The 24,592-nt window shown below is 40.6% G+C and overlaps 1 protein-coding gene across 4 annotated transcripts in view; it reads right to left on the bottom strand.

The window, feature by feature from the left end:
* Window positions 1-16,359, bottom strand: part of PDGFA (platelet derived growth factor subunit A) — a 38,694-nt gene extending 22,335 nt beyond the window's left edge. For 3 of the 4 annotated variants that reach the window (XR_012678222.1, XR_012678223.1, XM_075179645.1), the window contains exons 1-3: window positions 15,638-16,359; window positions 12,719-12,815; window positions 5,834-5,944 (exon numbers count right to left, since the gene is read on the bottom strand). Coding sequence is in view for 2 of the 4 variants with exons in the window: in XM_075179645.1 (XP_075035746.1) it covers window positions 5,834-5,944; window positions 12,719-12,815; window positions 15,638-15,700 (271 nt within the window). In the remaining 2 variants the exon portion in view is untranslated. The remainder of the gene's footprint in view (window positions 1-5,833; window positions 5,945-12,718; window positions 12,816-15,637) is intronic. The other variant, XM_075179646.1, reaches the window with a different exon arrangement.
* Window positions 16,360-24,592: the final 8,233 nt, after the last annotated feature.

Genomic DNA, 24,592 nt, shown 5'->3' with positions numbered 1-24,592 from the left:
GAGATGTCTCTAAAGGGATCTGTGACAGGTCAAAAAGCTGAGAAAGCAGTCATTTCAGCTGCTGTGACATCACTTCCCTGCACATGAATCAACAAACCCGCACATTTTGCATTTCTGAAAAGTTTCAGCCACTCTGTGGAAATCATTTATGAACTGCAAAGCGTCCACTGCACAGAGCAAAATCAGTTTGGGCATCTTGTTTGTACAAACGCACCTAGATTTCCAATGAGACACATGGGTTTGTGAGGCAAGATATTTGCAGGGAAGCAGAAGCTTGGACAGATAGAAGGGAGGAGTTGGGCAGAGTGAGGGGCACACAGACATTTGCACTCATCATCATCACTTATTTATATAGCGCCACTGATTCCGCAGCGCTGTACAGAGAACTCATTCACATCAGTCCCTGCCCCATTGGAGCTTACAGTCTAAATTCCCTAACATACACACACATACATAGACTAGGATCAATTTGATAGCAGCCAATTAACCTACCAGTATGTTTTTGGAGTGTGGGAGGAAACCGGAGCACCCGGAGGAAATCTCACGCAAACACTGGGAGAACATACAAACTCCTCACAGATAAGGTCATGGTTGGGAATTAAACTCATGAACCCAGCGTTGTGAGGCAGAAGTGCTAACCACTTAGCCACCGTGCTGCCCACTCAACAAATGGACTTTAATTCTGCAGCAGCCCAGAACTGGTGGTCTTGGGGTTTTTCATCCTATACTTTCAATGGGACCTATTTTGCAATTCCATGTTGCATTTCAGTGGAGAAACGAGTTTCTAGGAGTGCGTTAAGCAATGTATTAACAAGCTTTACACACACACACACACACCAAATTGCCACATGTAACGGACAGTCAAGATGTCCCTTCTCTCTCATGACTAATTTTTGCCATAAATAAAATTTAACTAAGCAGTATTTTAGAAGGAAAAAAAAAAGGAAAACTTAATCCAATGAAAGTGTGGTACTATGAGATTATTCCACCTCTTTGCTTAGCTAAGCGCACTTTTAGCTTGAAGATGCATCTCCCAATAGAGAAGGCATTCACCTTGAAGTGCGCCAGGTTCTACGCTACTGCAGAACCACGGTAATTTGCGGTACGCACTGAGCGCGCATGATAAGCGAGGCACAGCATCTGCTCTGTCTGAACAGGACAACCTGCTGCAAAGGAGTCAGTGAGAAATTTGAACACATTTAGTGAAGTATAAACACTCCAGTTATTTCAAGTATATTATTCAGCTCAGCCTTTGATAGGGTAATATTAAACAGTGGCTTTACTTGATCTTTAAAGTGTAACTAGAGCCTGTGTCACAACAACTGTCCCGGAGTCATCCGGCATGTCTGACAGTAACAGATGAGTAATCTATAAAGATTTAGATTGATTCCACAATCTCTTTGCTGATGCTGTGTGCATGGGTGCAATTCACCCTTATAATAAAATAATGTTTACTTAGCTTCAGTTTACTTTTGGATATCTTCCTATAAAATTAATTTTACCAATATATATTAAAAAAAAAAAAAAAGGGAGGTCTATTGGCAAATGGGTTTAATAAGCACCAGAAAGCCATGTAGTCATTTACTAAATAGTAATAACTAACATCAATAGGACAGCCTGAGTAAAAGCTTAATTGCAGTGAAAAGTTATCCACATACAAACCATTAAAGAACATACTTATCTACTTTTGGGAACTCCCATCCAGGAGATCCTGGAGGGACGATCCAAAGGGCAAGATGGTGCAAATCAGGACTCGCCTGGCAAGGTCGGATAACGCAAATTGCATCATCAGCCATACAACAAGGCGACTTGTTTATCGACAGGTGGCGATTGAAATGTGCATTTCATTTGTAGTTGTCTGCAGGTGCACCTACGTTGTTATCTTCTACGCTTTGGCGCAGGATATCGTTAAATGAAGGGAAGCGTTGAAGCCAAAGCAAATATTGAGCTTTGAAACAAACAACTTCACAAAAATGATCCTATCTGCAAAACATAACTCCGTTTACAGAAACTGCACAACATACCATGTTGTGATGCAATTTTATTTTAATGCAGGGAAAGCACCTCCTGCTTTGGCGTCAAGCACCCAAATACTGGGCAGCTGTATTTTTATACTGTGAATTAGAGCCAGGATGAGCACCCCTCCCAACTGTGAATCTGTCCACACATCTTTACCTTTGCTCCCCTGCAGCGCAACTTGGTTTTATCAAGGTGCAAAACTGCACCATCTAGCTGGATTTACTTGTCACTCTGAATGAGCCCTGTTATGTGCAATATACAACAGCTTTGTTTATTTTTAGGCTTCCCTTGTGCTTTTAACCCCGATCTCGCTCCACACACTTCCCAAGCAACAATGAATCACCAACACACCTGCTAGCAATCCCAGTCATATAATTTGTCAGCATTGTCGTACTAAATATACTCTAAGTGTGGAGGCCGAGTCTATGTGGGGTGTGATAAGAATTCTTCCTGAATTAATCAAGGGTGTCACACCAGACAAGCTAAACAATGATTCGTTAACACAAATAATAAAAGCCAGATTATCTCCAGAGATAAGTGAAAGTCTTGAACAGTAAAAATATTATGAATGGCATAGTTGCCAGTTGTCTCCAGTTTCCATGGGCAGTGCCAGGTTGGAAAGATTTACCCTTTGAAATGTCCCGATACTTCAATATTGACCAACAACACATTAAGATTCCTTTATCTTCATGGTAGATGCAATTCTTACTGGGTATTTTTATTCTGTAGACTGTAAGCTCTCACAAGCATGGCCCGTTCTACCTCTGTACCCCACAGGTGCGGGCTGGCAACATGCAGCCCGGGGGGCGAACAGGTGGCCGCATCACATGACACACGATGCGGCCGCCTGTGCGTTGACGCAGTTGCATCGCGTGTCCGTGAATGCAATATTGAGGTAATATTGCATCCACGGGGGTAGGGGGGTGGGGGGAGGGCGGCCAGCCCGAACAGCAGCCACTCTAACCAGTCCGGGGGACCGATGCCCTCCTGCCCCCTGGCCCAGCCCGCCCCTGGTACCCCGTATGCAACTTGTCAATCAGTCTTGTATGTACCGGCAGGAGACATGTTAGAGGCTGCCAATGCTGCATGTCAGCAGTCAGCGCTCAGCATCAGGGCGCTGCGGGTACATTAAAACTCATTCAGTGTTTTATGTGCCCCCTTACCACTGGCACCCTAAGCCTTGGTTTGCCTAATGGCAGCACCAGGCCTGAATTTAGATGTACACGTTTGGCAGTTAAGTGCCCTGGAAACTATTTTAAAACATTGGCAAGTATAGGAGATCATAAAGGATGCAAATTACTGCTCAGCCTAACACTGCCAAGTGACTTCACTAAGACATGAGGCCTAAAGGACCTAATCAGATTTAACCTATCTTGTAGAATCGGCTGTCCATGTCACACTAATATTGCAGTTTCAGGAACTCCCCTATGCCTCTAAACTTCGAGCGCATTGTCTGCAACCGCCTCACCTGTCACCTCTCAGACAATTCCCTCCTTGACCCTCTCCAATCTGGCTTCCGCCCCCTCTACTCCACTGAAACCGCCCTCACCAATGTAACTAATGATCTCCTCTCTGCTAAATCTAGTGGTCACTTCTCCCTCCTCATCCTCCTGGACCTATCCGCAGCCTTTCACACCATAGACCACCCCCTCCTCTTGCAGACCCTTCACTCTCTCGGTCTCTCTGGCTCTGTCCTCACTTGGTTCACCTCTTACCTCGCCAGCCGCTCTTTCTCTGTTTTCATCTCCGGATCACCCCCCCCCCCCCTCCTCCCTCCCTGTAGGAGTCCCTCAGGGCTCTGTTCTTGGCCCTCTACTCTTCTCACTCTATACTACCTCCCTAGGTGCTCTCATCACTTCATTCGGTCTTCAGTATCACCTATATGCCGATGATATTCAACTTTACATCTCTTCTCCTGATCTTTCCCCCCCACCCCTCCTCTCTCGTGTATCAGACTGCCTCTCTGCCATCTCCTCTTGGATGTCCTCATGCTTTCTCAAAATTAACATTACTAAAACCGAACTCATTGTTTTCCCTCCGTCTAAGTCCCCATCCCATCTGGATCTCTCCATCACTGTCAACAATTCCACTATCTCTTCTGTCCCCCAACTCCGCTGCCTAGGAGTCACCCTCGACTCCTCTCTCTCTTTTGCCCCCCACATTCAATCCTTTGCCCAATCCTGTCGCTTCCAACTTCGCAACATCGCCCGCATCCGGACCTTCCTATCTCATGAGGAAACCAAAACTATTATCCATGCGCTTATCATTTCCCAGCTTGACTACTGCAACCTTCTCCTCACATGCCTCCCCCGCTCTCACCTTGCTCCCCTTCGTTCTATACTCAATGCGGCTGAAAGGCTTATCTTCCTTTCTCGCCGCTCCTCTTCTGCCTCCCCTCTCTGCCTTGCCCTACACTGGCTCCCCTTCCGCTATAAAATCCTTTTTAAGCTTCTTACCCTCACCTACAAGGCTCTCTCCCACTCTACTGCCCCCTATATCTCCAATCTCCTCTCCATCCACACACCCACCCGGTCCCTGCGTTCGGCCAATGACTGTCACCTCTCCTCTGATCATCTCATCCCATTCCAGAATTCAAGACTTCTCCCGAGCTGCCCCCCTGCACTGGAATGACCTCCCACGCTCCATCCATTTGTCCTCTAACTTGTACTCCTTCAAACGGGCACTCAAAACTCATCTCTTACTCAAAACCTACCAGCTTTCCACTTAACCCTCTCTCCATGCTCGCTCTCATCACCTCGCTCCTCCTCAGACTCCGTTTGAGCTAGTCATCTGTTGGCCCTCCCTTTAGGATGTAAGCTCGTATGAGCAGAGCCCACCTTCCTCCTGTCTCCCTACCTTCTCTTCTGCTTCAACTTCAATATATTTGCTTTGCCTGGAGCCTCTGAAGTCTTGGTACTACTTGTTTATTGTTCTGTACGGTTATTCCCTGTACTGTCCACCATTGTTTGTACTGTGTACGTCGCTGCGGAAACCTTGTGGCGCCTTATAAATAAAACAATAATAATAATAATAATAATAATAATAATAATAATAATAATAATAATAGATGTAAATTGAAAAGCCTGATGTAAAGCAACATAATAATGCAGTTATTGGCTCATGACCATTGAAGCAAAGTTACCCAAATCCCAAAGCCAGTTTATATGGTGCCTCATTTAAGTGACCCATCATATATTAAGATGGCGTAGAGATGTAACTGGCTCCTGAATTTTACATATACACATATATATATATATATATATATATATATATATATATATATATATATATATACACATATACACACACACACACACACAATCTCTTTTGGAACTATACGTAACATTGCATAATATAACACTCCGTGGTTCTCTTATTAGACCAGATTTACTAAACCAGATTTCGTAATGTACACAAGTTATGAGAACCAGGGTACGGATGTCATACAACCTTTCATAGCAAACTCGCTCTAAAGTCTTGATTGTGACAGATTGAGACAGGAGATTAGAGTCATATATCATGATACACTAGCGATGTTAATAATATACGTATCCAAATCCTGTAAAATCGCACTTGTATAAATAGGAAGCTCTGATTTTGTTACTTCAGTGTTCATTAGTAAAATGTTGCATTATAAGGAATAAAGCACCATGGATAAAAGGTACATAGCCACAGAAACCTTAAGTAATACAATTAACTAATAATAAACATGTCATAACTGCCCACTATACTTCATGCATTACTACGACCTGAAAGTTACTTGTGTGGGGTTTAATACACATGCCCAGCCTGCAATTCAATTCTCCTAACTCACCGATGCTTCGCTTCCTGCGAATAGGTACAGACCTCTTCTCTTGTACATGTCGGTTGTGATGAAAGTTGTGTGTCTGTGTTTTTAAGTTTCCTCCTGAAAACTCATCAGTTCCTACAAGAGAGGGGGAAAGAGTGAAGGCATTTAGACTTGATGGACAAATTGTCTGTTTAGTCCAAGATCCTCTAAAAACAGTATACAGGTATATTTACATAGCAAACAATAGGGAGGTTATCAAAAGTCTACACAGCCTTATTGAAATTGCAGGCATTTGTGATGTAAAGTATGAACTCAAGATAAAATACATGACATGATTTTCCACATTTAATGAGACCTTGCAACCAACAAAATCCAAGTGAAAAACAAACAAGTTTTAGGAAAAAGCAAAAATTAACCCAGTTTGCATAAGTGTGCACACCCCTACACTGAAATTTGATATCAAATTTTATTAAAAAAAAAAACGAAGAAACCAACAACTTACTGTTATGTCTGCTCACCACTATGTACCCCCCTCCTTTTCTTGTCCCCCTCCTTTTTTCTGTACCCCTCCCCCCATACCAAAAAACCTCTAATAAAAATTATTTTAATTCTGACTTAGGCAGTTGTTGGTTTCTATCATCAAAGTCAACTATGATGCAAGTAGACGTTTTATCACAAACTCAGTTTGTTATGGTTCCTTTAGCTATGTCAAATGCGGTCATTCATTATACAGCCATCATTGTTTGTAGGCTAGTGTTTGTTGCATACAATCTGCTATTTTTGCAGGCAACTTATTTCTCCTGAATTATTTGTACATAAAAAGCTTCGATCACATGGTCATTGCCTCTGTATTCAAAATATCTTATTCTCTTAATCTCTTCTAAGCTAAATGCACTTTGGGTGAGGGAGACTTTGCCAGTAGTTAATTTAGAATAGTTTGGTGGCACGGGACCAAATAGTTTCACTAAAAAAAAATTATGCACTGATGTACTGAATGTTTAGAGAATGGATAAAATATATGACCATTATGTTCTGTCTTGTTCTGTAATGTATCTGAAAAAAGCAACTTGATCATTACCAACAAAATGGTAAAAATGGAGAGGTGCCAAGCAAAAAAAACAGGGGACAGAAATAAAATAAAAAATGAAGGTGATCCTACGTGAAGTGACTGTATTGGCATTCGTTTTAACATCTGCCAAAAAACGCAATTAGATTTTAAAAAGCCCGGAATGAAGCTGCCTTGAATTGATCTATTAGGCTCTGTAGACATAACATGATTGAATTCACAACTCCTCATGTAGACCAACAGAGAATGAAAAATGCCCATTATTTTCATGTTGATCTAATCAAACAGCACTAAAAAAAATTTTTAAACAGAGATAAAAAAAACAAAATATTTAGAGGCCAGATCCACTACTACTCACATTCACCATCTGTGTATGCTCTACAATGACTCATAAATTATATGAAACCTTTATGAATCCTATTACTCTACAATAAAAAAGGTTAATGTTCCACAAACGGCTGCAGGTCGGAAAAATTGTGCAACACGGCGAAGAAAGGCTTCTATCTGGACCATGGAAACAAACAGGGAGCTAAACTGGTACAATTATAGTGTGCCAAATACCATCCAGACAAGAGCACCTGTTTAAGGGCCCAGATATGCCAAAACTATGTATTTAGCTACCTAGAATATGGGGAAATGAACTTGTACACCAGACAGTCTAAAAAGAGTAAAAGAAGAAATAAAAAAAAACGGGTTATTTTAAGTAGTCCTTAATTCTCTTCTGCAATTATGCTCTGGATATAGCACATCCCGACCAAATCTCTTCCTGTCGTTTCATTTTAGCAGCGGATAAAAGTGTCACTTGTTTCCTCGGCTGGTGTTCAAGTTGTTGCATAATAAGGCTTTAATACCAGGTTACGTGGTTTGACATAACTTTGGCGGGTCAGGCCTTACTGAAGACTATTCCAGATCATGTATTTGCCCCGATTTTGGCTGGAAATACAACAACTGTTGTTCTGCCTTCTATTAAAGCACAATTTGTGATTAGCATGTATGCGTCTTTCACGAACACCAATACTACTTTATATGGTTCACAGTAGCGGACCTGAATTTTCCCTAAAGTAGCCTAACTTTCGGTATGCCCACAGATAGCAGATTTGTTTCTTCATTTTCATCAGAGGTTGGTTTGTCAGATACACAGCTTCACCACTAGGAGGCAACGTTAATATCAGCACTGCGAGGGGAACAATTCTCAGAAGAAATGTCAATTGTCGCAGCTTTACAAGTATTCCAAAATAAGGGGTTTCCTGCATGCCCAGAACACCAGGAGGCATTATACGGTTATACAGGGTCTTACATATATTTTAGGAAATAAAAGATAGCTAGAAGTCGCTGGTAAGTTTAAATATGTAACATAATACCAGTTCTTAGTATATCCACAGGATACTTCTTCATGAATAAGTCAAGCAAGTGAAGTTGGAGATGGTAGACATACAACTCTCTCATTCATGATAGTTATGTTAAAGTGCACTCATCACTGACAAACAGTCAGCCATCTTGTGGGCTGAACCATTATTCAAGAGGAAAAAAAATCCTATTTATTTACGAAGAACTAGCAATACCACGGAGGCATGAGACGTTTTGTGTCTCATGTCTCAGTTTTATCACACGAAAAGTTCTGACAGATTTATTATAAGCCAGCTAGCATAAATGGTTGCACTGAATTTCAAATATAAAATTACAAATTGAATGTAGCGCATACAAAAAAGTGTCCCTCTTAATGGGTGATATGTTACTACCCGGATATAAAAATGGGACAATGAAACTAGCGGTTCGGGCAAAGGAAGCAGATATTTTAAACAATGGCTATAGATTGTTAATGGCAGAAAGACCAACAGAAGAACTAATGGCTGCTGAATTTGGTACTATGTAACAGAACAGATATTAACACTAAATGTACACGAGAGGATGAGGTGACAGGAATAGTGTTCACAACGTAAACATTTCACTTAAAAAAAAGGAAAAAAAGTGTACTCCTAAATAGAAGAGGGGAAGAGCATTTAAAAATTGTTAAAACTGGCGACCTCAAATTCATTATGGAAATACAAGGAATGTAGCAAAATATGGAAAGGAGGAAACCAGGTGATGAAAACCTGAAGCTGAAAGATGGATTGCTTGAGATAGCAAGTCTAATCTTAAAATGTTTTCAAGTATCTAAGCAGCAAGAAAGATTCAACTCATAATATTAAGACACAAGAAGATAAAACTAGGACAAATAGCTGTAGAAGTTACAGAGAAACTCTCATCTGTATTCACAAAGCAGGCAACATGTTGTGTGTAGCAATAGCCGTTGTACACAATTGAATGTTACTTGTCTATCACTGGAGAAAGTGTAGTTAAACTAAATACGATTAAGATAGATAGAGCACCTGGGCCAGATGGCATCCACCAGCTTGTGCTAATGAAACTAGGTTTAGCCCATACATAAACACTCTCCCGGAATGTACAGGAGACTGACGAATTCTGGGTAGGTCTCCCGGGCGAGTAGGCCATTCTCCCACATCTGCCCACTTCCTAGTGAAGTGAGCAGTATTTGGAGCCTCCATGACAAATACGATTAGATTTATGAGGAAAATTTCAACCTGTTTCTTCTTAGAGTGATCTATACTGTTCCACAGAACAGCGAGATACAAAATGGATAAGAGTATAAAAACCAGTAAACAATAATAGGACTAGGGGAAAAAATAAGTAAATAGGTTGAGGACTGTTTTAAGGCAAAAAAAAAAAAAAAAAAAAAGAGTATTTATAACTAACATTCATACTGGACTAAAGTTACGGATTGTGCACCAGAGGGATCAGTATTGATTAGTTTTGTCCCTTTTCAATCTTTATATAAATAACTTTGCTGGTGGCACAGAACGTACGATGCCAGTGGCAAAAAAGCTATGAAAAGCACAGAGCAGGAAAGTAACTTGTTGGGAAAAAAAACATAACAAACGGGCCACAAAAAAGCAAACTAAATATAAAGTAGACAAGTGTATAGTTGTGCACATAGGCTGTGTTACTAACTTGCAATGCAATACAATTGGGGAAAACTGAAAAGGAAGACGAGCACAGAGGCTTAGTGGTTAGCACTTCTGCCTCACAGCACTGGGGTCATGAGTTTGATTCCAAATCATGGCCTTATCTGTGTGGAGTTTGCATGTTATCCTCGTGTTTGTGTGGGTTTCCTCCCGGTGCTCGGGTTTCCTCCCACACTCCAAAAACATACTGGTAGGTTAATTGACTGCTATCAAATCGTTCTCTCTCGTTCTCTCCGGAATTAGTGGCACTATATAAATGGTGATGATGAGTGTGTTGTGCTCACAATATGTAGTTGTACACACTACAGCTAGGATTGTGTCTAAACTATAGATTGCCTCACAGCACTGGGGTCATGAGTTTGATTCCAGACCATGGCCTTATCTGTGTGGAGTTTGCATGTTATCCTCGTGTTTGTGTGGGTTTCATCCGGTTACCTCCAACACTCTAAAAACATACTAGTAGGTTAACAGGCTGCTATCAATATTGACCCTAGTCTCTGTGCGACAGGGAATTTAGACTGGAAGTTCCAATGGGGCAGGGACTGATGTGAATAAAAAAAGATTCTCTGTACTGCGCTGTGGAATTAGTGGCGATATATAAATGGTGATGATGGCTAATAGTTGACAGAAAGCAGCACACAGTGCCAGTCAGTGGTAACATAACTAATATATATATATATATATATATATATATATATATATATATATATAGATCTGAGATCAATTCGAAGATGTATCTAATAAATTTTCACCAGGAACCATAGAGAGCAATGGGAGGGACATTATTTTCAAATGTCAAAGTGAAGATTTCACTGTCATCACAGGAAAGGGTTCTTTCCAGTAAGAGCGATTAAGCAGTGGAATTACTAATCACGGCAAATACTCATGGCAAATTCACTAACTGCATTTAAAAACAGATCGAATGCCTGCTTTGCAAGAAAGTGTATCTGTGGCTGAAATATATATATAAAAAAATAAATAAAACATGGGGTAGGTTGATCGAGGGAATTTATCAGATTACACAACATCGAAGTCCAAAACGTTGCCACAATTAATTGGAAGTTCACCAGTATTTTTCTCCTTTCAAGATAAAAGCTCCTTTTATCTTAAAGATGCACAATCAGCTCTGTCTGGGGCTCCGGAGCTTCATTACCTGCTCAAAGCTAAGCAGCATAAGGGAGGTTGTCAAGCAGAAAGCCCAGCCTATATAAATAGACCAGCAATTATGCCCTGAGTAAAGGATGTTTGAATGAGGCAAGGAGATTTCTGCGTTGTACAACTCTGCTAGACAATTGTTTGGATGCAGAGGAAATTAGCCTTGCAGTCTTGTTACAACAGGCTCTCTGATCCCCTACAACCCATGTTTTAAAAACACCCTACAAATAATTGCTTTTTATTATTTATGACTACGGCCAAAGTTAGGAAGTCCCAACGAGACTCCCAAAGCAACGCAGAGAAAATTGCTGAAGACGTGCACTGAACAGAAGCTGCCAAACACAAATTCTATCAAAGAGTCTTCCCTATTCACCAGAGAGACGATCATAACACAGCTATTGTCAACTAGCTTTTCACCATCAGGAATAATCGTTCTTCCTGGTTTATAACGCTCAAAAAAAACATCCCTGTCAACAGGTAGAAAGCTACAAAAAAAATCAAACCACATATCTGGTGCCGCATAATCCCAGATAATTGAAATAATGATTGCATTATTCCCCTAAGGCGTTATAAGGGATATTTTGTGATGATGTTACAAAAACACTGGGTGTTTTTCAAAATGCAAATTACAAACAGTTTTGCAACACTACAGGTGCAAAAATATTTCTAAAAAGCATAGTTGTCTGTTTTAAAAACATTCCATATGTCAGAGCTACAGGTTGATTTTGTTGTACAGTAGAGAATAATGTACCATCGCTGTAAACTATAACGACCATGTGCCAAATTCCAAGGTGGATTAAACTGTCCTCATACACTACAGTAAAAAGGTAGATTATTTCTTGTACAAATTGCTTCTCATGAGTGCTAAAGCCATTACATCAGTAAACCTATTTTTTTTACATACGTCCATATATATATATATATAAATGTAACATTTGCATTATAAAAACATATATAGAGCAGAAAAACATGTATTATAAGAATGTCTGCGTGTGATGGTAAGGAGATTCCAGAACCCGCAAATCCTTTGATATCTTAATGCACTCTTGTAGATAAATATCTTGCTGTTAATAAAGTTTTACATTTTTGATAGAATGTAGGCATAAAATAATTCTAACTACTTTCTATTGGCGGTTTGAATTCTCCAAAAAGTTCCAGAACACAAATATTATTTTTAACTATTGGTTAGGAAAAGGAGCCAATGACAAGCAGGACTGGATTTCAAGGTTATATACACTGTGTTGTACTAAACGCGGGAAAATGTAAAGATGATGTTTTCGTGTTGGCAATTGAGCATTGTGTTTTGATCCCATCAGCAACAGATGGGTTGCAAAATACGCTGTGGCAAGGCGACCACGGAAATAATTATAATCACAAACTATCCCATCAGTCTCTTTTCTCCAGGGAGCGGGCAATGAATATGAACACAGGTCACCTTTTATACTACTATCTCGCAATGTTTAGGCCTCCTCTCCCAAGAGCGTAAAGCCACACCCACTCATTATATGCCCTGTTAGTTTATCAATAGCTCAGCTGCTGTTTATTGGTCTGGAATCTGACCTTTCTTCCTCTTGTTTAACCATTTGCGGAGGGGAGTAAAAAAAGGGGACGTAGGGTAACACCCATAAATCAGAGGTGAGAAGGTAAAAAGGGAATTGAATTTACCTACGGAATCAATCTCCAGGAGGCGCTGTAGATCACTGATGCTGTGGATTTCGCTGTGAGCCAGTCTCTCGATCAGTTCCTGAGGGATCTCTGCTTCCTTAATGGAGCCAGGGAAGAAACACATTTAAAATACAGTTCACAGACACTTCCCAATGATAATCCACTCCCACTACAAAATGTACAGGCTGACGTGCTGGATCCTCCCTTAGTACATACTGCAGGGGAAAAATACTTGCATGAGTTAGCAACTCCAGCACAGATTCACCACCTCTAGCTAAGGTACACCCAATGCTGTCTACACCATGGGACAACAGGGCTTGAAGCCGCTTGTCCCTTCACATATGTGAAGGTGACAAAATAATTATCTTCAATGTCACAAAGGGAAAGTTGTGCAGCTTTCCTGCCAGAGTCACAATGACAAAACAAACGTCAACATCGCCCAGTTACGTCTTACGTCTTATTTGTTCCTTATCAGAGAATGCCTGGCTTTACCTGTGCTCTGCAGTTCACATTTCCTTGGTGTACAAAGTTGTCATTGCATGTCATGTGCCTGCCCAGTTTACTGGGCTCTTTAAATCCCTCTGTAATCAGTCAGTCGGACAGCTCAGAAGGCAAACTGTACCCAGCTAGACATGGAAAAAAGTGTCTGCGATTTCTCTAAGAAAGCATGTTAGCAGTCTAGAAACTAAGGTGCACATGGGAAGGAAAAATCACATACAAATCCAATCTATGGCCGGCAGTCAGTCACAAACATAATTTACAATACAGAAATATAAATCTGCTATTCCAGGTAGAGGGATACAGAAACCTGCCATACTAGACCACACAGATTGTAAGCTCCCTGGCCAACACCCCCCAAATACACGTTTTTGGGGTTTGTTTGTTTTATTTTTTTATTTTATTTTTATTTTTTAAGTTTAATATTGACAGTTCAAAATATTCCTTTATACAAGCTCAAGCACAAAGATGTGCATTAAGGATAAGTCCGCTTTTATCACCCATTCCATTAACTGCGCTGAGGTGGCCAAAGCTTGTAGCTAGGCTGGACCTGCAGTAGACAAGTACCATTATAGGAACAGAAATTATTGGTGGCTTTGAAGGACACCACATCAAGCAGTATATAAATCAAAACTCTTTGAACAAAAAACCCACAGTCAGGTAACTGCTCCAATTTAGCCATAAACTCAACAACAGAGGATTTTTTTTTTACCCCCCCGTCATGGTGGTGGGGGAGAGGCGGTATTACGGTGAGTCGAATGCTGCCTCTACTTCAAACTGCAGTCTGATCTAGATTCTCACTCAAGATACATGACAGACAGTTCCCCTTTAACACTCCATCAAAAAGGTGGACAAAAATAAAAAAGTCTTACAGAGTAATAACACCCTGCCATTATACATAATACCACCAAAGGCGCCAGGATTTGCCTTTTTCTCTTTAAGAAGCCTGGGGATAAAGATTTCACCGTCTACAACACAGCCTTGAAACTTTATCATCTCTGTTTCAGTTCTCACACATGCTATGGCATGATTGAGTCTGCACCCCCTCTACTAAAAGTCATTATTAACCCCATCTGTGCTGGAGGGCACACATCCTGCAAGTTATCCCTGGCTTTACAAGCAATACAGCACATGCTTAATACTTTTAAAAAACAGACACACGTGCACGTCCATTAACATATGGTGTCTATATAAGAAGATCATTTAAGGTTCCATGGTAACTTTTCTATAAAAAATTTTAGGGTCTATGCAATTGTTATTAAGAAGTCAAAAAATCTCAAAGTTTGCTTGGGAGCAGTAAACCCAACACATTCAAAAAGTGAAATGTACAATGAAATCTGTGGTTTGCCACTTCTTGTCCTTGAACTTGGGCATATTATACAAAATGATCTAATCAAGACAAAATACTCTTAAAAAGACTCTCCTAAAAAGGACTTCCATCAATTCCCAAACACTTTTCATGCAAAAAAAAAAGAGCCACCTGAAAAATAAAAAAATAAATAAAAAAGAAATCTATATCTTAAAAGCAAAGGCTGTTGACCTGCTGACAGAATCCTACTCCATCTCCCTATGCCTTGGGCAATATATTTTCCTGTGCCCTGAGAAATCTTGATAAGAACACACAGCTTCCCAATCACAACATAAGAAACACATTATCAATATATATGGGGTTTTTTTTGAACACCATAAACTGCAGTGCGATTTTCACTATGCATTTCCCAGTGGGTCCAAGATCAAACAAATCCACATTAATTATAGCTTTTTTTAACTTTTGTACTAGGAAGCAGTATACACTAGGCAGATGTGCTCAGCAAAAAAAAAATATATCACATTTAAGCACATGTGTAGGGCCTCCGGCACAGTGTAGCTTGAAGAGGGGGGGAAATAGGAACATTTAGAAGTGCAATGTGCTTGAACAAGCCCTAATCTTGTCAAGGCATGGAGTGAGAGAATGTGGTTCTGTGCACTGTATAGAACAGACTGGTGTGATTTTAATTATTAAGGCCACTGTTGGAGGCCGGTGCAGAGAAACCAGCGCTGGAACCTCTTGGGAGAGGCAGCTGTCATTTACTATAAGGCGTTATGAAGCTGCATGGGACTTAGGTGAACGCCCGCAGCTACTGCAGAACCGCCTGGGAAACGGAGCTGTCAGTCATTGTCCTGAGTCACCAACTCGCACAAGTAGAGGAGATTGACAGCAAGAAGCGCTTCAGTATCGCAGGTCTTTCAATTCCACGGTTAAATGCATTAGTACTATACGTCTTTCCAGCCCTGCCCATCAACACACAGTGGAAGTGTGAAGGCTGTTTATTATTATAGAATGCAATATAGGATATTATTGATACAATACAGTTTACAATGTATCCCTGCATACATATGGAATGCAGCTATATATAGCATATGGGCATAACCCAGACCTACCTCGCAGAATGAAGGAGACAGGTAGCAGACGCCTAGAAGCAAAATCCAAGCCCAGCTCGTCATTGCGTCCTGCTGCACTTATTACTGAATGACAATGCAACGTCTTGATGTAGGAGCTGCAGAACTGCTCCTCTGACTGGGGGAGTCAGTACCATCCCTTAGAGGGGGATCAACACCCCACGAAATGTGTTAGATCTGCTGGACGTTCTAGGGGGGTTGGGTGGGTTTTTCCAGCACCAACCTGCTCTCTCTCCCCTCTTCCTTTTCTTTTGCAGATGGTTGTCTTTTAAGAGGCAATGAGGCGCAGGGTCTGCATGTTTGTGCTGTGATCAGACCAACATAAAACCCAAAGAGGCAGCTCCAGATCGCCAGTAAACGCCCATCACCTGTCTGCTTGGAGCTCCTCAGTACCCCCTCCCCTCCCAATCATGCAACATTAAAAAAAAAAAAAAAAAAAATGCACAAAGGCAGCGATCACGTCTGTGCTGGGGGAAGAAGCAAAAAGAAACCAAGTTTCCAAACACTACAATCTTTTCAGGTCTTCTTGGCTGAGATAAATGCAGCGCGCAGGTCTCTGGAGTTCCACTTGGATGGAAAATGGTTTAAATCCCTCGGCGAGGAAGCAGCCGGGTACACGAGTAACTCCTGTGGATGTCAACTGCTCACAGCTCTCTGCTGTTGGGAGAGTGAAATAATCTGGAGCAGGAGATTATACCATTGCCAACCTCCCTGGCGGCGCCGCCCCCTTGTACTAAGATACACAGCACAGCCAAGTTGTGCGCAGGTTCTCTGCCAGTACTGCGTGCTACTAACTGAGGAATGGGGAGATTGGGGGTGCTCCTGCCTTCTTGCTCTGTGTAGGATCCGACTGAAGACTGGGGACATCAGGGATGCTCCTGACTGCTTGTATCTACTGCTGGCCATTGAGCAAGAGGGGAATCAGATCTATCTATTATATATATATATATATATATATATATATATATGTGTGTGTGTATATCATATCTATCGCATATTTCTCTATCTAATCTCCTCTCATATCTGCCTATCTCTTATATAGTATACCATTGCACCGTCCCCTCTCCTTTGTGCTAAGTAAAACAAGCACAATCCGCAAAGTTGTGCGTCTGTTCTCTCCACCAGCATTTCGATATATATATATATATATATATATATATATATATATATCATATCTATCTATGTCACATATATCTCATATCTATCTCACATATATCTCATATCTATCTATGTCACATATATCTCATATCTATCTATCGCACATATATCTCATATCTGTCTATTGCACATATATCTCATATCTATCTATCTCACATATATCTCTTATCTATCTAGCTCACATATACCTCATATCTGTCTATCGCACATATATCTCATATCTATGTCACATATATCTCATATCTATCTATCTCACATATATCTCATATCTATCTATCGCACATATATCTCATATCTATCTATCGCACATATATCTCATATCTATCTATCGCACATATATCTCATATCTATCTATCGCACATATATCTCATATCTATCTATCGCACATATAACTCATCTCACATCTATCTCATCTTAATCTCATCTCATATCTATCAATCTATCATATCAAATATATCTATCTATATTATATCAAATATATTTATCTCATATCTATCTATCTCTCATATCTATCTATATATTATACCATATGCAGGTGCATCATGAAAAGCAATAATACTACAAACCCCACTATGGCCCTTCAGATACAATCATAACATTTTTCTATTGTAGTTTTTTTAAAAAAATAAATAAAACAGAACCCGCAGACACATAAGTAATGTGTTTGCTCAATAAAACTACTTGCTGTTTGTTTTTTTCAAAGTAAAGTACAGTAGGACATGTACAAGATCCGGTTCATGTTATTTCTGTCAATCTCTGTGCAGCTGAGTTTAAATTCTTGGAAAATAGTTATTACAAATGCCCTGTAACAAAAACTGTAACTGTCCTATTAAAACACTGACCGTCAGTTAGCTTGGCACCTTGCACATTCAGTACAGCCACTGGGAAATCTATCCGGGCACCAAGGGTGACAGATTCTGATGCCTTCTTCTACATAGATAACCATCTATTAGTTGGTACATCTATAGTGCACATATAAACATGTAGCACAGGATCTGTTCACTAGAGGTGTTCAGAAGATTGCCATACTAAAATGTGTCAATTAGTGCATATGATATCTGAGCAATCTTTGCTCAGTTACAAAGTCTACAACATGGTAAGAGACATAAACAGCCTGTTATGTCAGACCTGTGTTTTCTTATATTGCCATCATTGTGGAGGGCACCAGTTATCAGTTATTAGCAGACACAGGTGTAGGATGAAAGGTTTGTGCAGTGTAGCTGATGATGAGCACACACATGGTACTATCATTTGTCAAATTACCAAACTGAACCACATTTTACAATGTCTGCACTGCAAGAGTTAGGCTGTTGCTGGCCACAAACGCTGCAAGTTGAGCTAGTTGGGGCATTGCATTCTGACCAGATCTGTGAGCAATATAGTCACACACAGACAACATATTTCAATAATCCAATCGGAGTGCTGTAGAAATGGTCTGTACAATCTAAATTGTAAGGATTGACCATTAACTTTACATGACTCTCAATGGGGGTTATTTTGCTGTCAGATTTTACCAGTTAGATTTTGACCATTTAGCACAGGACCACACACCGTACAATATTTGGCCAAGTTGATCATAGACCAAATTTTCTGATTGGATCAGCGCAGCCCATTATCGTCTACTTCGTTCTCTATGTGAAAGTTTAATGCAACCTGCAATATTTAGCAAGACCTGTACACATTCTCCTACTCATGGATCTCAATATGTAAAGGAGCTCTTCATAAGAACAGAACATGGATCTTATATTGTACCTTAGCACAACTAATCTATTAGATTGGGTCAAATAATCCCACTTCCTACCCCAAAAAAAAATACTGAAATCAGGATATGGTGGTGATATATGAATTGAGAATCCCTGCCTTATACTGTTGTGTGGTCTATGTGTTTTAGTTATTAAACCAGAAATTCAGCAGTGCATTATAGGAACCACTGGAAGCGGCCTTAGGTTCTTTAGAGTGAGAATGAAGCATTTTACAAGACACATTCCACCTTGTGTAAAATGTGCCAAGAGGTTGGTATATACTTTCTAGAGTGAAATAAAATTGTATTGTGATAATGGCACAGGAAATCAATCCCCCTGTCTCAGGAAAGGCCATTAGGTCATACTTAGAAGAGCTAACGGGAGCCAGTTCTTATCTGTATGGGCTCTCTTCCAAATGAAATTAAAGTTCAGATTTTTTGAATGGGATTCTATTTCCAGCTAGACACATGTAAACATATACCCAGTGTTCTCGGAGAGAGCAAAGAGCCTGAGACAGTCTAGGATAAAATAAAATAACTACTATGGAAAATTGAATATCGGTAAATCACACACAGCCACTGACTTGTTTGAAAGCACTGTGAATACTTCAGTAATTATCTTCAGAGACCAGGCAGGTGCTCTTTCACCCATCCACTGCTAGAGGGACCTGTGTATAGGGCCGTGCATAAAGCTGATCCTGAATGGCAGGGATTACAGTCTACAAAAGTCTTCAAGTGTAACTGTCTCTTAAAGATAATGAAAGAAATCATGTTTGTAGGCTACATGAATATTCTTGAAGACATAGCCCTAAAGCCCCTCAGTGACAGTGGCAGATTACAACAGGGTCATATTTGGTAGGGGCCTAGGACAGTGAGGTGGGAGGGGGCAGACTTTCCCATTCAAACTCAGAGGTGCAAATTTGGCCTTGCCGAGAGATAAAACAAGCTTCGGGTAAGGGGCTTTGCAAATATCTTAATGAACTGGAGGAGATGTCCTGCTCTGAAATGTTGTTTATTACCCTGACTTGGATTATGAAGCATGCTGAATAATTAGTAATAAATAATTCTGAGAATTTAGCGAGTGATCAATGGGGAGTGTCTAGCCAGTCCGCTGTCATACCTTATAGGGCCCATGGCTTAAGCACCTCCCAGGGTAGTCTTAATTCGACAATGCTCAGTGATGTCACATGTAGGGACTGAGGAGCTGCTTTATCAAGAATGTTGGTTAAGGCTACAAAATTGCTGCTTGTACTGTGTGTAGCTGAGGTATGCACTGTAACCTGTGATTCTCCGAGTGTAATCAAAGTAATAGACAATCTAAAGAAAAGGTACATTCATAAGAATCCAGGAAAACACCAGTTATGTCCAACCATCCGCTAAGAACAGAAAACTTGCACAGCTTTCCACTCCTTGATTAACTAGTCATTCTAGATATGTGGATTCTTCAGCAATATAACAATATTGCTATACCACATATATACCTATATACATATATTCATATACCTAAGTGATTTGAATCCTGTACTGCATGCTTTTTCATTAACAACCTGTAATGCAGATGTCAGGTGTATGGCTTAATTGTGAGTCCTAAACACGACAAATCCGCACTTTATTGTGCACATGTACATTTACAGAATTAGATGTTTTCACACAACCTATATAGCCCTTATTTAACAAGGCCTTACACTTTTTCCTATCATAAATAGACTGCATACTATATTGTGCTGATTCTTTACTTATCAGGAATCCTGCTCAATAGATAATTTACATGTTTCATATACTTCATTCCACTAGCGCCCTCTGGTGGAATGAAGAGAACACACAACACATTTTGTGCAGTAGAACTTCCATACTACATGCTATGTAACTGCTTTATCTTTTTATGTTTGCTCTTTATGTTTTCATTATACAGCATTTAGCCTTTGCTATTACTATCATGATGGAGGCATTAGTCCAGTATTTAAAATGAACCTGTGTTAGCTGGTGAAGAACATGGTAAATATCTTATAACTACATGGGTGGGAGCCAAATTTTATAAAAACAATAATAATGTTGCACAATAAGATCTTTGGAGGTTGTTAGGGTAACAAATAGAAAGACTTGTCTGTGTCAGGCATCCCTGAAGTCTACATTCGGTTGAAGTGGAAATTTATATCATACTTACCTACTTTTGACTGGCTCCCTCCGGGAGATCACTGATGAGGAGTGTGAAGGGAGGGTGGAAGGGGGCGGAGCTTCATGATTCACGTAATTTAGTGCCCGCCTCCAGAGACGTATGCCTGTTTGGGGTCTTTTTACAGTGGTAAAAAGACCCAAAGCAGGGGGCAAAAATGCCACGAATCGCGGCGTTCCGCCCCCCTTCCGTCCATACACTCCTCCATGCCGGCAGATGCGGGAGAATTGCCAGCTCTCCCGGTATTCCGGAAGACCTACCCGGAATTCGTGAGTCTCCCGGACATTCCGGGAGAGTTGGCATGTATGATTTATATTGATATTTCACAATGAACGCATCATCATCACCAGTTATTTATATAGCGCCACTAATTCCGCAGCGCTGTACAGAGAACTCACTGAAATCAGTCCCTGCCCCATTGGAGCTTACAGTGCTGCCTGGCAGTAGGAGAAGTGGTGGTATGGCATACCACCATATATCAGCCCACATCGACCACGGCATGTCCCTGTGTTTGCATGGGTTTCCTCTGGGGGCTCCGGTTTCCTCCCACACTCCAAAAACATACTGGTAGGTTAATTGGCTGCTAACAAAATTGACCCAAGTCTCTCCCTCTCTGTCTGGCTGTCTGTGTGTGTGTGTGTGTGTCTGTGTGTGTGTGTTAGGGAATTTAGACTATAAGCCCCAATGGGGCAGGGACTGATGTGAGTGAGTTCTCTGTACAGCGTTGCGGAATTAGTGGCACTATATAAATAAATGATAATAATAATAATATTTATCTTAATGGGGTTTACATTACGGACATTAACTCCTGTACAGGTGAATATAACATATTATCATATCACTTCCATATTCACAATCCTCTGTTATGTTCAAAACACCCCCTATAGTTTGACTTTATACTGCAGTCTTCATCCAGCCACTTAACAGGTACAGTTATAATACAGTAGCTTATTTCAGGGAGCAGCAGATAAAACCAAGAGACAGACCTAGACACTTATCTTCTTAATCACTCAAATTAAGAATGTTCAAATTACCCATTACTGAGTAATGCTCTTACAAATTCAAAAGTAACAAGAGGCATATTCATTCCCAAATAAAGCGATATCCCCTAGAGGGGTAACGGGGGGGGAGGGGGGCATTCTAACTTTAAATCGCCACTTGGTATAGATGCAGCAACCTGACAAGAAATTGAACTCATTGTGATTTAAAATAAGGCAGTCCTTTATAGCAGGTACAAAAACAATGGCTACCTATCACAAGTACATTGCATTTAGCTCAAAAGCAAAATCCAATAGCATTTAAGTGGATTAACTAGAACACTAGCTAGAAGTGATAACTATCACCCAAACAGACAATAGCCTGTAAACGCACAGCCAAGACTCCATCCTTTCATCTTAGCTTCCACCTCTGTTCTGAAGGAGAATTTCAAAAGGGAATAGTTTTCTGAGAGCCCTGGAGGGCTGAGATTCAGCTGGCTGGGGCATGCTTGCAGAAGAGGAACCTGTGCTTTTAATGTGCACTCCTCAACTGCATGCAAGTTCCCACAAACACAGACATAGCCTTTCAACTGTGTGTGATGTCACTTACACTTGCAGGGTGGTCTTGGAGGAGGGAAAAGAAAAAAACACAGAATATTTTGGAAAGACATGAAAGGAAGGTTAAGATGGGACCCAGTAATGCAGGCTTGAATGCAAAATGCTTCACGATAAAGAGTCATAAATGTTATTATTACATAATGGCTTTGTCCCACTTTAACTTAAAAAAAAAGTGTGTAATTCAGATATTATATGGAGACAGCGTACAGTAGTCCAAATATAGCAGTTGGCAAGACATAAGGAAAATGTTTATAAGATGATCTTCTTAATTGAGAAAAATGCACATAGCTAATACACATTAAGGTAGACCAGTGGTGGGCAATAGGCGGCCCTCGAGTCCTCATCTGCGGTCCCAGCGCCTCCTGCAATTATTGTCAGATTTGTTTGTTGTAGCTTGTAACACTTGATTAAAATGGCTGCTGATATGGGATTACAGATAGGTGTCTCTTTCTTTTATTAAATGTATTGTTATTATTCATACTTGCCGACTTTTCCTCGTTGGCTTCAGGGAGATCCCGGGGGAGGTGGATGGGCGGGGCTTGATGAATCACATCATTTTGGCCCTGCCCCCTAAATGATTGTCACAATTTTGTCAATTACAGCAGGGGCTAAGAATGATGATGCAATATTTGCGTCATTAAGCCCCCCTGACACTTATCTATTATGGGGGCGAGAATTGGGAGGTTGCCCTGCTTTCCCAGGAGGTCTCCCAGGACATTCCGGGAGAGTAGGCAACTATGCGTTAAAGAAAAGCAGCTAATGAATCTCTAGAGACTGAAGTGTCTTTCACATTTCTGTCTCCATTACTGAAGTCATGTTGTCTTACCTGTCAGTCTTTGATTAAATCTTGGTCTCCATGAAAATGGCCACCTCCATAGGCATCAATACATGGACATAGGACACAATTTCTGAACTGTGTCATCATGCCACAGATGGCGAAGCCAACCACATCTTGTACTGGCTCAGCATCAGGGAGAATGCCAGACACTTCAGGGAGTGAGGGAGATCACCCCTATTTCAGGGAATCTCCCTGACATTCAGGGAGAGTTGGCAAGTATGTTATTACTGAGATTAAGGGTAATGTGTAGCCCTTTTAAAGGATAGAGTGGGCAATGTGCGGCCCCCGAAGTGGATCCGGTTGGCCATCACTGAAGTAGGCCAATCACCTGCACACAGTGGAGGCTGCCACTGAGTGGGCAGAGCAATTATTCTTCAGAATGCAGCCTGTCAGTTCCTGCTTCAGTGATGTCACCAGTTTCTAGTACAATAGCTCGGTATTGGTTCATCAACAAAATGGCTGCCTCAAAAGAGTGCAGATGATTGGTCCACTTTAATGTGCAATAGACATGTGTGATTTTTGAGGTGATTAAAAGGGCATCTTATGAATTACTTGTGGATTGTTTTATTTATATTTTTTTGAGTTCACAGCGCTGTGGATTCTGTGGTCGTCTTATAAATAAATTATGATGATGGTGATAAACACAACTTAAGGACAATGCCAGAACTGTTTTTCATTTTTGTCAGGTTAATATGAAGGAGCTTATGCAGTGTTACCACAGCGTCTCTCATCCATTACAGGCAAAAAGCAACCGGGAAACTGCTGAAGGCAAGAAAATAGAAAGTAATTATATATCTTCTCTAACATACGCCCCCTCCCCTAACATGCACACTCTTCATGTTAAAAATTGTTTAGGGTTGAAAACCAACTTAAACTTTATATTCAGACCCTGACTGACACCTGAAATATTTAGTATTTGGATCATAAACACATCACAAGGCTTTAGGTATGGGCCATGTTTACTAAGTAGGATTATATTTTGGGAAAAAAATAGGGGTAATGCAATTCAATGAGTCGTGGGGGTATATTTACTAAACAGTGGGTTTGCAAAAGTGGAGATGTTACCTATAGCAACCAATCATATTCTAGCTATCATTTACTTAGTACATTCTATAAAATGACAGCTAGAATCTGATTGGTTGCTATAGGCAACATCCCCACTTTTTCAAACCCGCACCTTAGTAAATCTAGCCCATAGTGTTACATGTGCAACATGACCCGGAGCCTCTGGGAGCTTTGTAGTGCCACTCTGGGTGTTGCCCTTTAGCCAAGGGGTTAAGAACAGCCAACAATGTTAAGTGTAATTTTATGTTCAGATTCTTGCAACTTAACTGCATGCAATTACTTGTAAGTAGATTTAAGTGGTAATTTAGTGAGGCTGATTAGTGCAGTGATTAGTACATTTGCATAATGTAAATAGCAAAGCAATTTG

This window comes from Mixophyes fleayi, chromosome 7 (genome assembly GCF_038048845.1).
Source record: "Mixophyes fleayi isolate aMixFle1 chromosome 7, aMixFle1.hap1, whole genome shotgun sequence".
Classification (NCBI taxonomy): domain Eukaryota; kingdom Metazoa; phylum Chordata; class Amphibia; order Anura; family Limnodynastidae; genus Mixophyes; species Mixophyes fleayi.
Note: the sequence above shows the minus strand (reverse complement) of the source record. Positions and strands in the feature narration are given on the sequence as shown.